The 14,973-nt window shown below is 41.2% G+C and overlaps 2 protein-coding genes across 2 annotated transcripts; both read left to right on the plus strand.

The window, feature by feature from the left end:
- The first annotated feature begins 1,014 nt into the window (after positions 1-1,014).
- LOC134003218 (tubulin monoglycylase TTLL3-like) lies at positions 1,015-6,206 on the plus strand. Its single transcript, XM_062442354.1, has 14 exons — positions 1,015-1,096; positions 1,872-1,946; positions 2,217-2,320; positions 2,422-2,593; positions 2,682-2,737; positions 2,888-3,016; positions 3,106-3,220; positions 3,349-3,429; positions 3,549-3,741; positions 3,863-4,011; positions 4,081-4,324; positions 5,004-5,263; positions 5,422-5,597; positions 5,694-6,206. The coding sequence occupies exons 1-14, from the start codon at positions 1,015-1,017 to the stop codon at positions 6,204-6,206; spliced, it is 2,349 nt and encodes a 782-aa protein (XP_062298338.1).
- A 2,025-nt stretch (positions 6,207-8,231) lies between these two features.
- LOC133977858 (cytochrome b-c1 complex subunit 1, mitochondrial) lies at positions 8,232-14,348 on the plus strand. The gene is made up of 13 exons (XM_062416155.1): positions 8,232-8,313; positions 9,913-10,053; positions 10,198-10,284; positions 11,092-11,221; positions 11,363-11,561; positions 11,820-11,899; positions 11,994-12,109; positions 12,399-12,542; positions 12,992-13,152; positions 13,252-13,337; positions 13,434-13,522; positions 13,613-13,688; positions 13,785-14,348. The coding sequence occupies exons 1-13, from the start codon at positions 8,251-8,253 to the stop codon at positions 13,847-13,849; spliced, it is 1,437 nt and encodes a 478-aa protein (XP_062272139.1). The 5' UTR covers positions 8,232-8,250; the 3' UTR covers positions 13,850-14,348.
- Positions 14,349-14,973: the final 625 nt, after the last annotated feature.

Consider the following 14,973-nt stretch of genomic DNA (forward strand, 5'->3'; position numbering starts at 1 on the left):
GAATATTAACATGCGCATGATAAACAGGTAAAGTTTGTTGTAATTTCATGGTAATTTGACGTCAAACTGTCAAAACAAGCAACCCCTCAGTCCTGTATCAGTTTGGCGTGGACGTTGACAACATCAACTACTTACCATTTATATATATATTTTAACCACATGTAGTTTTTATGTTTTACCATTTTTATTTTTTTTTTATCTTTACCATTTGTAGTTTTTATCGTTTACCATGTGTAGTTTTTTTTAATTATTTGTAGTTCGTTGTAGTGGTTGCCATGGGGACAATAAACAGGTCTAGTGGGGCGCACCGTGCGTTCCTCCGGTGAAACTCAACCGGCACTGAAGTTAATACGCCTGTGCACCTCAGCAGCAGGTAAGAAGAGCAAACACTAGTCCGTGATGTCAAAACATTTATCAGACTTTCTGTAACATGTAATATCCGAGTCAGAGGAGTTTACACTGATTGCTGGTGTTACTTTGTCAGTTAAGAAAAAAAGAGTCAAGGCAGTTAGGCTTTGGTTTGTTTTGCAGTCAGCATGCTAATTTGGTGAATAAAGTGAATTCTAACCTGTGGTGGATTTAAAGAAAATCATATATATATTTATTTGTCTACTGTGCATAGATTGATGTAATGGAAAATTTGGTGAGCATATCTGTTGTTTGGATATGTGTCCAGTGCCGGGCCTCTGTCCAACAGGTAACTGAAGGAAATCAGACTGAGTATCACACACTGTCTTGGTGCAAAGCTGACAGGTGTAGCCAAGCTATCTGCTGCACAGCAATTTGACCCACTTTATAGTCCACTGCACTTGGAGAGACTGATCCACAAGATCATTAACCAGAGATGCAAGAAACCAGCAGTTGTCAACAACATATCTGTGCACATTGTTCATGTAACATTTGTGCACACCAGATAAATGCTACACTGTGTCCTCTGCTGCAGTTTGTGCCTGACCAAACCATGAAACAGAGTGGAAAAAAACACTGCTTTGATGAATGAGAGCTGATGTCAGTATGGAGGTCACCGGGTCCAGACAGTCTGTCCGCCTTGGCAAGCAGGCTACTGATGGATGCTGCACACCATGCCCAGACAGTGGTGAGAGACAAAGAGCAACAAAGGAAACACTGTCCCTATCTGAACATCCCAAGGATCAGACAAATACTGTTAAAAACCACTTAGGTGTATTTTCGTCTAATGTTAATTACATTTAAGCCCTATCACCAAAATGTATGATAAAACACACGACAAAATTCTGCAGCTGAGAATGCTGTGTGACCCAATTCTAAATTGAAATGTGAAAGGTCACAGCTGCCTGACTTCACACCTCAAGTCTTGGCTTTTGTATTCATAGAGTCACAAGTGCTGAATTAATCATGAGGTCACACTGGTAAAAAGGTGGCCAAATGTTTGAATCCAGAGGCCATGTATTAAAGTTTCACGACTTTGCTTTTTTTTGGCACTGAGTGTAAGCTTTAGTTACATGCTCTCTGGCTTTTGTTATCATCATTGTCAACTTACCTTGTATACTAAATACACGTGTGTCATTTAAATATAATTGGTTCATATTTTATTCATTTAGGTATTATTCACCAGCCAATTTGTGGACCTAGACATATTACAGTTTATATACCAGCAAATATTTGTACATATTCTCCTGCCTTCTCCCGTTAATGCATTGCACTGCCATGTCATGTTATACCAATTATTAACAAAGCATAAAACATGGTATTTGGGCTCAATTGGCTCCCCTGTTTGGGTCTAAACATGCTCTTGGTTTGTTAGGAAAATGTTGGACATAGGATGGGTTGGGTGTTATCTACTGTGTAGATGTAAGATAAACGACTGATGAGTGTTCTTGGTGTTACTGTAGGAGAAACAGAAGGCCTGTCCAAGGTTCAGGAGGTCCTACAATGCAACCAAAATGAAGGCAAAACCCTGCAAACAAGTAGGTATAGCCTGCAAGTCAGTAACAGATAGGCCTGCAACATTAATTATTTCAGCAGCAATTTGTGCAACATGAATAGTATAATCTCTGATGAGCTTTATTAAGACAGCTGACTGTATAATTTACTCAACAGTCTGTGTGTGTGTGTGTGTGTGTGTGTGTGTGTGTGTGTGTGTGTGTGTGTGTGTGTGTGTGTGTGTGTGTGTGTGTGTGCGTGTGTGTGCATTTGTGTGTGTGGTTGTGTATGTGTGTTTGTTTTTTGTGCGTCAGCTACACCTCCGGAGGGCAAAAATCGACGTAGCGTTGTCAGCCTTCCTGCAATCAACCCAGATAGACTGAGGACAGCCAAAGCCATTGCAAATAAAGCTGTCAAGGTGAGTTAACATTACTGAGTATGAACAAAACATTTCTGTTGTCACATAAATTCCTGATTGCTCCAAAAAGTTGTTTCTGTCTCTGCTGACTATCCTTTCAGATGCATAAGATTTTCTCAATCCAAGGCCCTTACCCTGTCATCAGGGCAGGACTGAGGGCCAGAGGCTGGGTTGAGCAGCATATGTATCGGCCCAAACAGCAAGCACACCATCGTCATAGTGATGAGAGCAGGGCCAGCTCTAATGATGCTGGTGACAGCGATGATGATGATGGTGAGACAGATAAAAGTGTGACCGTTTAAGAAATCATAGTACGTCTTTTTATATCTCTCCGTTCTTTAACATTGTTCATTTTTCTCAGATAACTCAGATGATGTTGAAAAAGAGCCGGATCCAGATGGACTGAATGATCTCATGGTAAAAACAACCTCTAAGGTTCTAGGCTAACATGAGGCTAAGGTGATGTGTTGCTAAACTTGATTACCATGCTGAATATTTTAGGTTTTTAATAGCAAAATTCAACAAATTCAGATCCCATTCCTTTCCTCTTCTTTTCTTATTCTATAGTCTCGACTGGTGCGCAATGAAATGGTTTATTTCTACTGGACAAACCGTAGAGAGACGATCAACAGCAACAGCTTGCAAAAAGAACAAATGATCAATCATTTTGCAAAAGCAGGCAGCTTCACCACCAAGGTATAGTTATGTGCTGGTCTTATTTAATAACAGCCTCCTCTTTGGTCCCTTGTGAGACCCACCATTAATATCTGTCTCTTCTGTCACAGGTGGGATTGTGCGTGAACCTGAGGAACCTGCACTGGTTTGACTCAGCTGACCCAGACACCTTCTTCCCCCGCTGTTACAGACTAGCAGCACAGGATGAGAAGCAAGCTTTCATTGGTCAGACATTACTTTACAGCTCAACCAACTAAACAGTGCTTATCTCTTGTGTTTCCAGCTCCTTTTTACTTTCTGTCACAGACATAACTTACAGTACTGACGTGTATATGTCCCTGTCCTCTGTGTAGAGGACTACAGGAGGACAGCCTGCATCAGTCTTTTGAAGTACATAGTGGAGAGGGAGCAGAATTCTCAGGGAGAGGGAACAAGTAACAACATTCGGAACGTTCAGGGTATGACCAATTCTCACATGACTATCAAATTACTCATGTAGCTAATTATGAAGAAACTTAGTTTATTTAGTTTAGTTTATTTCCTCCACTTTCAGATCGCAGGAAACGATGCAAACGGCAATCTAGACCGGTGGTCCTTTCGCTAATGATTGACAAGGCTCTCAAAGTATGCCAGGAGTTTTTAGAGAGTGTGGAGCACACTGATATAGACATAAGCTTGGAGACACCAGACACACTTACACAGGAGGAGTGGACTGAGTTTATTGACAATTACTACTGTGTTGTTCAGTGAGTACAGTGTGCTTGTGTATGTGTGTGTCTGTGTGCAAGAGATAGAGATAGGAAACTGGCAAACTATACGGCTCTTTGGTGTTTTGCTACAGTTCCTTCCTCTCTGATCTTTTCTCAGTGGCGAAGCCCAGATCGAGAGCAGTAATCATTTAGTGACCTGCTGTAAGGCCATGCTGCAGCAGCTGGCAGCAGTGAGTCCACAGCTGGACATAGATGGCACACACAACATCTGGATTATCAAACCTGGAGCTAAATCCAGGGGCAGAGGTGAGAGGTCAGACACTATCAGACATAATCTATCAGACTCCTAGCTGACCAGTCTCCTCTGCCTTCTAGGTATCAAATGCGCCAAACGTCTGGATCAGATCCTCAGGCTGGTGGGTAGTGATTCAACCCTCACCAAGGACAACAAGTGGGTGGTGCAGAAATACCTGGAGCGTCCTTTGCTGGTCTATGGCACCAAGTTTGATGTGCGCCAGTGGTTCCTGGTCACAGACTGGAACCCTCTTACTGTGTGGTTCTATAAAAAGTGCTACCTGCGCTTCTCAACACAGCCTTTCTCACTAGATATACTGGATAGGTAAGACAGTGATACTTTCAAAGTGAGGGGGAATAAAATGAAAGAAAATAAGCAGATGTGAAACCATATGACTGTTAAAATGCAAAAAGGGGAACTATGAGACAGCGAGAGAAACAAACAGTGAGATAAAGATAAAGGCAACACAGATTATGATCAGTTTTTTTTGGTGGGAGATCTGATGCAGCCACAGCCATGTGTGGTTTAACAATGACTGTACAGCTTTTCCTACAGCTAAATTTGAATATGTCTGCAACACAGCTGTCTTTGACATCTGCCAGAAAAAGATCTGAGGGCAAACTGCTTGTAAAACATCTGTCCACCTGAATATTTTAGTGCTTCTATTGCAACCACTGAGTTACAAATTCTAAGCAAAACATTCGGAATATGCCATGTTATTTAAATAGTCTATAAAAGCAAATCATCTGCTCACCTGGAATTGTAGAACTAATGCAAGCTTGATCAATTACATGTTTGATTTTTGTGTATCCACACTCTAGTCAGCAAATGTGTTGATGTCATTGAATGCTTAATGTTTAGAAGTACAGAACAGATTAGTAAAGAATCAGATGTAATTTTACATCATTATACTTCATCATTATACTTCTGTCAATTAACATACCTGTTTCCCCTCATTTGTCTCTCCAGTTTTGACTTCTCTTTCCCCCCCCCATCCTTTCAGCTCAGTCCATCTGTGCAATAACTCCATCCAGAAGCATCTGAGGCCCTCCCAACAACGCCACCGAGGCATCCCAGCAGACAACATGTGGTCAGATGAGCAGTTCAGGACCTTTCTGTCCAGTCAGGGCCGCAAAGCCCAGTGGGAGACTGTGGTAGTCCCAGGGATGAAGAAAGCAGTGATCCATGCTTTACAGACAACACAAGATCTAATGGAGTCACGCAAAAACACTTTTGAGCTCTATGGTGCTGACTTCATGTTAGGTAGTGTTATACATTATGCTGCCTGTTTCAATCACGTTATCTTGTATTTTAAAACTCCGATTTCAGGAGCTGTTTAATTATATTGGTAACCGAATGAATATGACATCCAATTCTAATTTGAATTAAACCAGTTAGATATTTTGCTATGTGTTTTGGAGGTCGTGACCTGCGTCCATGGCTGATCGAGATCAATGCCAGCCCCACTATGGCTCCCTCCACAACTGTGACAGCCCGCCTCTGTGCTGCCGTGCAGGAGGACACACTACGAGTTGTCTTGGACCGAAGAACAGACCGCACTGCAAAGACAGGAGACTTTCAGCTCATATGTAGGCAGGTAAGGTAACGTTTTTTAACCATGCTCAGGTTAATGTGTCTAAATGTGGCCCATATTCTCAGGGTGATGCTGTGGACACTGCTTTTTGGTCTCTAGGCAGCCGTTGAAGTGCCACAGTATATAGGAGTCAACCTACTTGTTGAGGGCTTCAGGATCAAACACCCCTGCCCACTTCCTCCTCTGAGGCCCTCCAACTTCTCAGCACCAAAACATCGTGGCACCATCAAGGAGAAGGAGACCGCAGCACAGAAAGTAAAGTTTCTGCCAAAGATGTGGTCCAAGAGTGCAGAGGGTCGGCTCAAAAACACCAGCAGTGGAGGTCTTCCTCCTCCTCCTCCTCCTCCTCCTCTTCCTGAGCCACCTTTGCTCGTCCCTATTGAAACCTTCACACTTCACCTGCCAATGACTGTAAATGAGTCCATCCGCCTACCTGTACATGCCTACTCAGACTCTGTACTTCTGTATAAGAGGAGGACAGAAGTATTAAAGGTCCCCTCAGAGAAAGTCCAATCCTGCACCACAGAGAAGCACCAAGATCTCTCTTTGCTTTTGGACATAACCATTCCAAAACAATGCAAGCGAACAGTCACTGGTTCCTTGAGCATCTGATGTCCTACACACAATATACACTGCAGAAACACCAGGACTGTCATCAGATATTCATCATTAGTTTCTGTGCTGGTGAACAAATAAACAAAAAGACTCATTGATCAAACTTTTCACAGGCTTCTCCAGTATGAACCTTCCTTTTGCAGGGATTTTTGGCTTACCTCATAATAAAGTCAGAATTCATATTCTAGCCACATCTTTTATTTCCCACTTTATTTTACAACTTAGTCACATGGACACAATTATAACTTCTTACTTCTTAACAGTGTCATTGTAGAAAGTAGTTCCATTTCTTTTTTACAGCAAGGTATATGGACAATGCAGACTGACAAACTGTTTCAGGAAAGAAATAGATGTTTTTTTGTTTTTTAATGCCAGTTTTCAATGCACCTCCAGTATAATAGGGTAGCGGAAGAAATATCTCAAAATCTGGCCTAATACCATCAGAGAAACAATACGTTTTGTTTCAAGTGGTTGAGCCCAGGGTGCTGGATTTGTTATTTGACTGCTTGAGCTACAAAAATGGAAAATGAAAAAATGCAAAGTTTAATTAGGCATTAGGCACATTTTTCCTTTTCCTCTTTTGTAATAATCCACACTCACAACCTAAGTAAACTCAGTCTCAAGTGAGATATGATGAAGAGTCAGTCAAACATGGCAAGCAAAAATTTGAAGAGCTGATAGGGTGAAATTTATTTTAAATCCAAACTGGTGTCAGGTCCCACAGTATTTTCTTTCAGTTATATTAGGGGAGAGGAAGTAGTAATGACAAGATGAAGATTGGGACATTGTGGTTTAAAAATATAGAGACGTGGGAAATACAGAAGCTCAACATTCACATTTAACATCAAGGGTGAACTCAGCATTTAAAAGAAGTAGCTAAATTAAACAAGAGGAAGGGAGAGTGCTGCTATACATTTTAATATTCTTCTAAACTAACAAACACTAAGGGTTAACAGCAGTGTCGGCTGAAGAAAATAAGAGAACATATCCAGTCTTGGGGAGTAACTAGTTACATGTAACAGCATTATGGAATTCAATTACAAAGTAAATGTAACTGTAATCTGTTACAGTTATTGAGAAAAATGTGTAAATAAATTACAGTTACTCATGAAAATGTTGATAATTAAAGGGTTACATCAGAATATTTTTTAAAAATCTTAGGCTGTATGCTTTGTTGCTTTGCATGTTTTTAATTGGTCTTAATCTTGTTTAAATTTGGAGCGCCCCAAGTATGCCAATTAAATCAATCCACATTGCTACTCAAAGCTAAAAAAACCTGTCTGAGAACACGTTACTGAATACATATGTGCTGTTTTTAATTATTTTAAAACATTTTTTTGGTTTACATTTTGTAAATAAATCATGATGTGGCCTTATTTGGAACACACATGGGCCTAAATGGTGTCACAGTACCAATTAAACCCATGCCAAATTTTTGACTTTTACCATAAAATATCTTTTTTTAAATTCCAAAATCTGCATGAACTAATGAATACATTTTCAAATAAGAGATAAATCTTGCTTTATAAAAATGATCTCATGTATAAATCATGTCAGTATCCATGAACCAGTATCCACCTGAACTAAATGTGCACACTTACCCTAACAGCTGAAAGCATTGGTTAGAAAATTAGAAGAGTAATTAAAAATTAATCAAATACATTAAGTTACTTTGATTAAGTAATTTAAATAGTTACATTACTTATTACATTTTAAATAAGGTAGTCATTTGTAAACCTATTAGATTTCCAAAGTAACCTTCCCAACCCTGAACATATCTTAGGCCTATTGCCCAAAACCTACAACAGACTGGCACTATAGACTTATTTATTCATTTTTTCTCATGATTCTGGATCATTAATCAATCATATCATTGCCATAAATTGCTCTCAGCCTCCACTTCAACAACATAGGCGACACTGACCGCGTGGTGGCGATAAAACCCCGGTGAGCATGTAACACACGGTTTAACCTGCCAACGAAGAAGAAACCCGCCGCCAGACGTTCTGTTACTCTCTTGTTCTTTAACCTGTGCAGAAAAATGGCGGCGTCAGTTTGCCGAGTCGGGAGCACCGTGGGCCGAGCCCTCGCCAAAAACCGCAATGTAAGTGAAATATAACGTATTTTTTAGTAATATAAGACGTTTGAGCAGAATATCGGCGTGTTCCGGATGTCCGACTAACACCGACGGTAACGTAAAAAGAGGCTAACCTGCTAACTGAGCTGTCCTCATAGGAGAATGACGGGAAGCTAACCGGTTAGCATGAACATGCAAGGTCAACTGGCAGAGGAAGCAGTGGGTCTCGTCACAGTCAACACCAGTTTATGCGTTAATGTCCACTCCGTGTGTACAAAATGGTTGTCGTTTCAGTCGATATCTTGGTTATTGGCAAGGTTAAGCAGCTGTATCGTTTTTCACTTGTCCTAGTTGCCCTCTCAGCAGAGCTAAACGCCCTGCTAACAGTTAGCATGATGACTTTGTCCCAAGTGACAGACTAATGTTGAGGTGTTTCTTTAAATGTCTAATAACTCAGCTCAGTGACAGTGATTGTATTGAGGAAGGTTTAAACGTCCACAGTCACTGTAGTGGTTTCCAGATAATGATAACAAAGCCTGAATCATTGCACAATGAGTTCTTGTATAACTGTGTAATAAAGAGTCAGTGTCCTCTTAGATTGCTCTCAGAAATAATGAAAACTATCGAAAACACCTTCTGAAAATGAAAAATACTTCCAGAGCGACATCATATTACCTTATAATGTGTGTGATTTAAATTAGACAGTAGTATATGTTTTATACAGATCTGATATCAGATTCATTTTTATTGGCTCAGTATATTTACACATAAGGAATTTGACTGCAGTTTAGTGGCTCAGAAAAACAACACCACAATCTTCAGAAATATACACAAGGAATGATTATATGCAGGTAGTGTTTCTGTGAACTGTAAACAGTGCAGCGAAGTGAAGTGTTAAGCTAAATATTAGATGTTTAAAAAAACATCTTCTTACTTTATATACATGCAGTAGGTTGTTATGAACAGTATATATTCTGCTCAGATATACAGTAGTAACTGAATTGTATTGCACTTATTGTATTTTAGACTATATATAATATAAACTGATATTGTCTTCTGGTTGTGTCTATTTTAAGTAAGTCATTGATAGATATGCAGAAGGTGTGCGTGGTGTCAATGTCAGCCTTAAATTTAGATGTAGTCCTGAGCCACACACTTCTGCTCTTGCTTTGTGTCTTAATTGATCAACAAGAGTGGGCTTAAAGCAAAACACCACAGTAGACCCCAGACATAAGCCGACCATACTATGGATAGTGCATCCAGCTTGTTTTGGGTCTTTCTCTAAGTTCTCTGTTGCCACCAAATATGTTACATCAGTATTAGATAATGTGTAGAAATGTTGAATCTGAATCAAATCTGTGACACATGAGGCAATAATAACAATAATAATAATAATAATAATAATGCTTGTGTTTTCACAAGTTAAACCAGCCAACAGGTTACACAAAGCAGGTAATTAGTAATGTGTTAAATTTTTCTCAATAATCTCTTAAGCATTTTTTATTATGAACTATAAGAATGTACAACAGTGGTTATCAGAGGAGTTCAATGTAAATAGAAACTATTTGGGTTCTTTAAACTATTTTTCTTGTGCAATTTTTAAATGACTCTTGTTGACCCTTCTAGCCCATCCTGCTGTCTCTGAGACGTGGCCAGGCCTCAGTCAGCTATGCCCAGAGCCTGGTGGGTGTCCCGGAAACCCGCCTTACTACCCTGGACAACGGCTTGAGGGTGGCATCTGAGGAGACAGGACATGCCACATGCACCGTAAGAACCCTGTTTAAAACCATACCCTAACAGTAGTTTTTTAAACCACCGTATAGACCCAGTTCTCTTTCAGTGAGTGTTATGTGATGGATGAGTGTTGCAAATGAACATTTTCATTCCCCACATATCTCTTCTCCACCACAGGTTGGACTGTGGATCGGCGCTGGCAGTCGCTATGAAAGTGAGAAGAACAACGGAGCGGGCTTCTTCCTGGAGCACATGGCTTTCAAGGTAGTCATCAGTTGCCTTCTTGACCTTCAGGCTTTTAGTGAACATTATATTTCATTTAAGCTGAAGAGAGACAGTGAAATGTGTCGTAGACTGGAGGGGAAAACAGTCAGCACCATAATATGCGACCAAGGACTGAAACGTGAACCAAATCCTGATGGCTGGCTAAACTCATTAGATTTCAGCATGCCATATGATTATTTTAGAATCCTGTGTCTACCAGCGAGGAGAGGGTATTTTGACAAACTCAACCCTTCTCCTTACTGTGCTTGCATTCAAACATAATACTGCATAGCATTCTGATTTATCCACATTCAACTATAACACAAGTTACATACTGTCAAAATGTTTTAGCATAACTTACAGAAATACAGTTAACCTAAAAGTGACATTTGGATTTTTAAATGACCAGTGACAGTATGCCTGCTGCACACGTATACATACTGAGTGTCAGGATCCCACAGTTTTCCCATTCTTCCTGCTGATGCCTCACATCTTATTGCTTCAATCCGCTTTTGTCTTCTTAAAGGCTCAGTTTCTTGGTTCAGCAGCTTATAAAAACTTAGTTCTGGGTTCTTTACCCTTTTGTTGGTGCATCCCACCACACAGCAGCTTTTTGGCATTTTTCTGTCATTTGCTAGCAGACGTAACACAATACAAAGTCAGTGAAGAGCAATTCATTGTTTTCATCTCTGGGGTGGGTGGGGCTTAATTGCACTCTGTCTCTACACTCTTGATTTCGTTCTACGCACCTGTTGGTCAAACCCAATGAGACATTTTTCTCCATCCACTCTTTCTGTCTCTCCACAGGGAACCAAGAAGCACCCTCAGTCAGCCCTGGAGCAGCAGGTGGAGTCTATGGGGGCTCACCTGAATGCCTACACCTCCCGGGAGCACACTGCATACTACATGAAGACCCTCGCTAAAGACCTGCCTAAAGGTAAGATTAATAGACAGTGAAATTATATGTTTGTTTCTCGATTTGGACAATAACTTGATTTCAGAGACATTTGTGTAAAATATAACCTATTCTACTTTGTCAGATACATAGTTGTGAATCACATTTCCTGTATTTCCTCAGCTGTTGAGCTGCTGTCAGAGGTAGTGCAGAGCTGCTCACTGAGCGAGGCAGAGATCGAGCAGCAGAGGGGCGTGGTGCTGCGTGAGCTGGAGGAAGTGGAAGGCAACCTGCAGGAAGTTTGCCTGGACCTGCTGCATGCTACAGCCTTCCAGGGAACCCCACTGGGACAAAGTGTGCTGGGACCCTCTCACAATGCCAGGCAAGAGGAACTGCATGTTCACACGCACTTATTTAATCATTATCACAATAACAGAACAAGTCAGAATTGCTTTCATTAAACATTAATTGCATAAATTGGCAGGAAAGAACAGTTACTTATGTCATAATGTAACTAAAACCCTTCTCGTTGAGCATCTTGTTGTTTTTAATCAGTAGATCTTTGTATGCCATATATAACATTACATTTCCATAATAAATCCAATAAGTTACTAATAGTGCTCATCTTCAATTCTGCCAGGACTCTGACCCGCCAGGATCTAGTGGACTACATCAACAGCCACTACAAGGCCCCTCGCATGGTGCTGTCTGCTGCTGGAGGTAGGATCTTCTTTGTCCTAACAGACACTGTGAGGAGGCTCTCTGGTAGCCTTTATGTTTCCATTTTTAATTATGCGATATTCCAACTGTACAGGTGTGAACCATGCCGAGCTGGTCGGATTGGCCAAAACTCACTTCAGCGGAGTGTCTTTTGAGTATGAGGGAGATGCCGTCCCTGTGTTGTCACCTTGCCGATTTACAGGCAGTGAGGTGAGATGTGTTGAGATTGTTTTAGCAGGAATGTTTGTTTTTGTTTTTCATTTGCACTCAGTCTAAATAATATTTCACCCACCGTAACATGGATTCTGGAGGAAAGTTGAAACCATGGCATTTAAAAAAATATTTTTATTTTCTTGTTTCTTTTTTATATTTGAAAGCGATACATTTAATTCATTGGGTGTGATTATGTCCTGACATTGAAAATTCGGCCTGGATGGGGATATTATTTTCACTGTCATGGTAAATTATCTTGTGTTTCCGTCCGGCCTCTCCTCTGTAGATCCGTATGCGTGATGACGCTTTGCCTCTGGCACACGTTGCCATTGCTGTGGAGGGGGCCAGTGCCGCCAGCCCAGACATCGTACCGCTCATGGTGGCCAACTCAATCATCGGCAGCTATGATCTCACCTACGGTGGCGGAAAGGTCAGGAAATGGATAAAATTCTCCCTGCTTGTGTATTTTAGTCTATGCAGCTCAGAAGAGCAAGAAATTCTTCATTTTGCCACTTGTAACAGTGATGCCTCCAAAAGTGGATCCATCATATTAGTCCTGTATTGTCCCCTTTAAGCTTTGCCCACTCGAGATTATGTATGTCTTGAGTGGCCATTATGAAGGGGTAGATCATGGTCCTCTCTGCAAACTTGGGTCAGGGGTCTCACCCCTGCTTCTGGAACTGTCGGGAGCAACAAAACATGAGATATATAACTCCTGAAAGATGGGTTTAAATCATGGAGTGCCCATCCTTAGGTTGAAAAGTAATTCAAAGGTGACAATATATCAGATTTTACGTCAACCTACAACCTGCTGGTGTGATTAAATCCCACTTTTATGAAGAACAGTAATATCATGTCTGTCTTTCCTCTCACATGCAGCATCTGAGCAGCCGTCTGGCTCGTCTGGCAGTAGAGGAGGGTCTGTGTCACAGTTTCCAGGCCTTCCACTCCTCTTACAGCGACACCGGCCTGCTGGGCATTTACTTTGTGACTGAGAGGATGAGCATTGAAGACATGATGCACTGGTCCCAGAATGCCTGGTCAGTAATGACAGGGAGAACACCAAAACTGCATTACGTTCTTTCACTGTAATTATCCAACATTGCACATATTTAGTGTATTTCCTTCACTTCTTGCAGGATGAACCTGTGCACCACAGTGACAGAGAGCGATGTAGCTAGAGGCAAGAATGTTCTGAAGGCCAGCCTGGTTGGACAGCTCAATGGTACATCGTTTGTCTGTCATGCATTTACACAAACACATACACACACACATACAAGCTTCTGTGAATCACACATTTACACACCTGTTTGTCTCTCAGGAACTACACCAACCTGCGATGACATTGGCAGACACATCCTGAACTACGGGCGGCGTATTCCTCTGGCTGAGTGGGACGCTCGGATTGATGTGAGTTTGACACCCTGTTCAAAATTGCTGCAACTTGTTCAATCTCCTCAAGATATGAGTTTTGATGTCCCTCCCTGTCTCTCTTTTCAGGCCGTGACCCCCAGGATGGTGCGTGAAGTCTGCTCCAAATATCTCTACGACAAATGTCCTGCTGTGGCAGCTGTCGGTGAGTTCCGCTGTGGTTTTTAGTCCTTTCGCAACAAGGTCAAGTCTGTGCAGTAATGATTTTCTCTAATCTGTCCCTCCCGCTTCTCTCCTCCAGGCCCTGTTGAGCAGCTACCTGACTACAACAGAATGCGCAGCGCCATGTACTGGCTGAGGTTTTAAGATAAGTTGTCAAGTTGCTCCACGTGTCCCACGTTTGCTCTTCATCCTTCCTCCTCAACTTCACCCCCAGTTCTTCCCGTCATCACTGCAAGAACGAACACCTGATGATTGTCCAAACGTCCGCTCGACAGCGCAGGCAGACCTCCATCTGTCCTCTCTCTTCTCCTTCACTTCCATGCCCCCCTCTCTTATCCCGCCCACTGATCACTCTTAGTTAGCCATGTGGGGGGCAGCTAGTCTTGAAATGACATTGGTTACCTCTTGGTTGTACTGCACAGGTCCTTATCACCAGGTACAGACTTAAAGAGGGGAGGGGAGAGAGGGCAGACTTTAAAACACAAAGTAATCCATCTGCTGTCACATCAGGACGTGGTACAGGCAGTGCTCAACACAAACAGTTTGGAGCAAGAGTATATTTATAATTTCTGAAGATTGTTTTTGTCCTCTATTGTACATAACAGAAGCTCTCATTCCGACAAAAATAAAATACTGTAAAACACTGGTCTAGTTTGTCTTGTGTTATGCATGTGTAGTACTTCATGTGGCTTATGTTGCATATTGTTCTCCTCTGCGGTACAAAATATTTTCTCCAGATTTACTAACTTGGATCCATTTATTTACTGGGTTTTTAACACATTTTGATATTTAATATATTTCTGTAAGTGTAATGGTCTCCTGCAGTGTGGGTTTCCTTGGTCATTACTACATTTGATCCAAACAGGTTAGTTAAATCTCATATTGAAGGATATGATTGCAAGAGCAACAGAACTAAAAGGAAATACTCTTGATATATACTTAATGAAAAACTATTTAATGACAAACCTGTCATTTAGACAGGCTGTGTAGATGTATAACTGCTTCTCACTGACACCCTCTCAGGTGGTTACATTATTGATGATGCATAATACATCATACTACAATATTAATTGCCATGTGGGCTTTGTAAGAAACAACAGCCTTAAGGCTGCTGAAAAAATTACCTGAAATTGCTACAATACTTTGTAAGCTTGTGTATGTTGAAAAATAGTCTTCACTTTTCTAACAAAACAAGGACACTGGAGAACAAATTGATGAGCATATATACACCTCAGTTTTTCTCACAGAAGTACACTTGTGTTCAATCT

This window comes from Scomber scombrus, chromosome 3 (assembly GCF_963691925.1).
Source record: "Scomber scombrus chromosome 3, fScoSco1.1, whole genome shotgun sequence".
Classification (NCBI taxonomy): Eukaryota; Metazoa; Chordata; class Actinopteri; order Scombriformes; family Scombridae; genus Scomber; species Scomber scombrus.

Bases quoted from the DNA above. Each gene is read 5' to 3' on its own strand.
- LOC133977858 (XM_062416155.1), top strand. From the start codon at position 8,251: ATGGCGGCGTCAGTTTGCCGAGTCGGGAGCACCGTGGGCCGAGCCCTC. The intron at 11,900-11,993 runs GTAGGATCTTCT...CCAACTGTACAG, and splicing joins GGTGCTGTCTGCTGCTGGAG to GTGTGAACCATGCCGAGCTG. The intron at 13,153-13,251 runs GTCAGTAATGAC...CACTTCTTGCAG, and splicing joins CACTGGTCCCAGAATGCCTG to GATGAACCTGTGCACCACAG.
- LOC134003218 (XM_062442354.1), top strand. From the start codon at position 1,015: ATGGAGGTCACCGGGTCCAGACAGTCTGTCCGCCTTGGCAAGCAGGCT. The intron at 3,017-3,105 runs GTATAGTTATGT...CTTCTGTCACAG, and splicing joins CAGGCAGCTTCACCACCAAG to GTGGGATTGTGCGTGAACCT. The intron at 4,325-5,003 runs GTAAGACAGTGA...CCATCCTTTCAG, and splicing joins TCACTAGATATACTGGATAG to CTCAGTCCATCTGTGCAATA.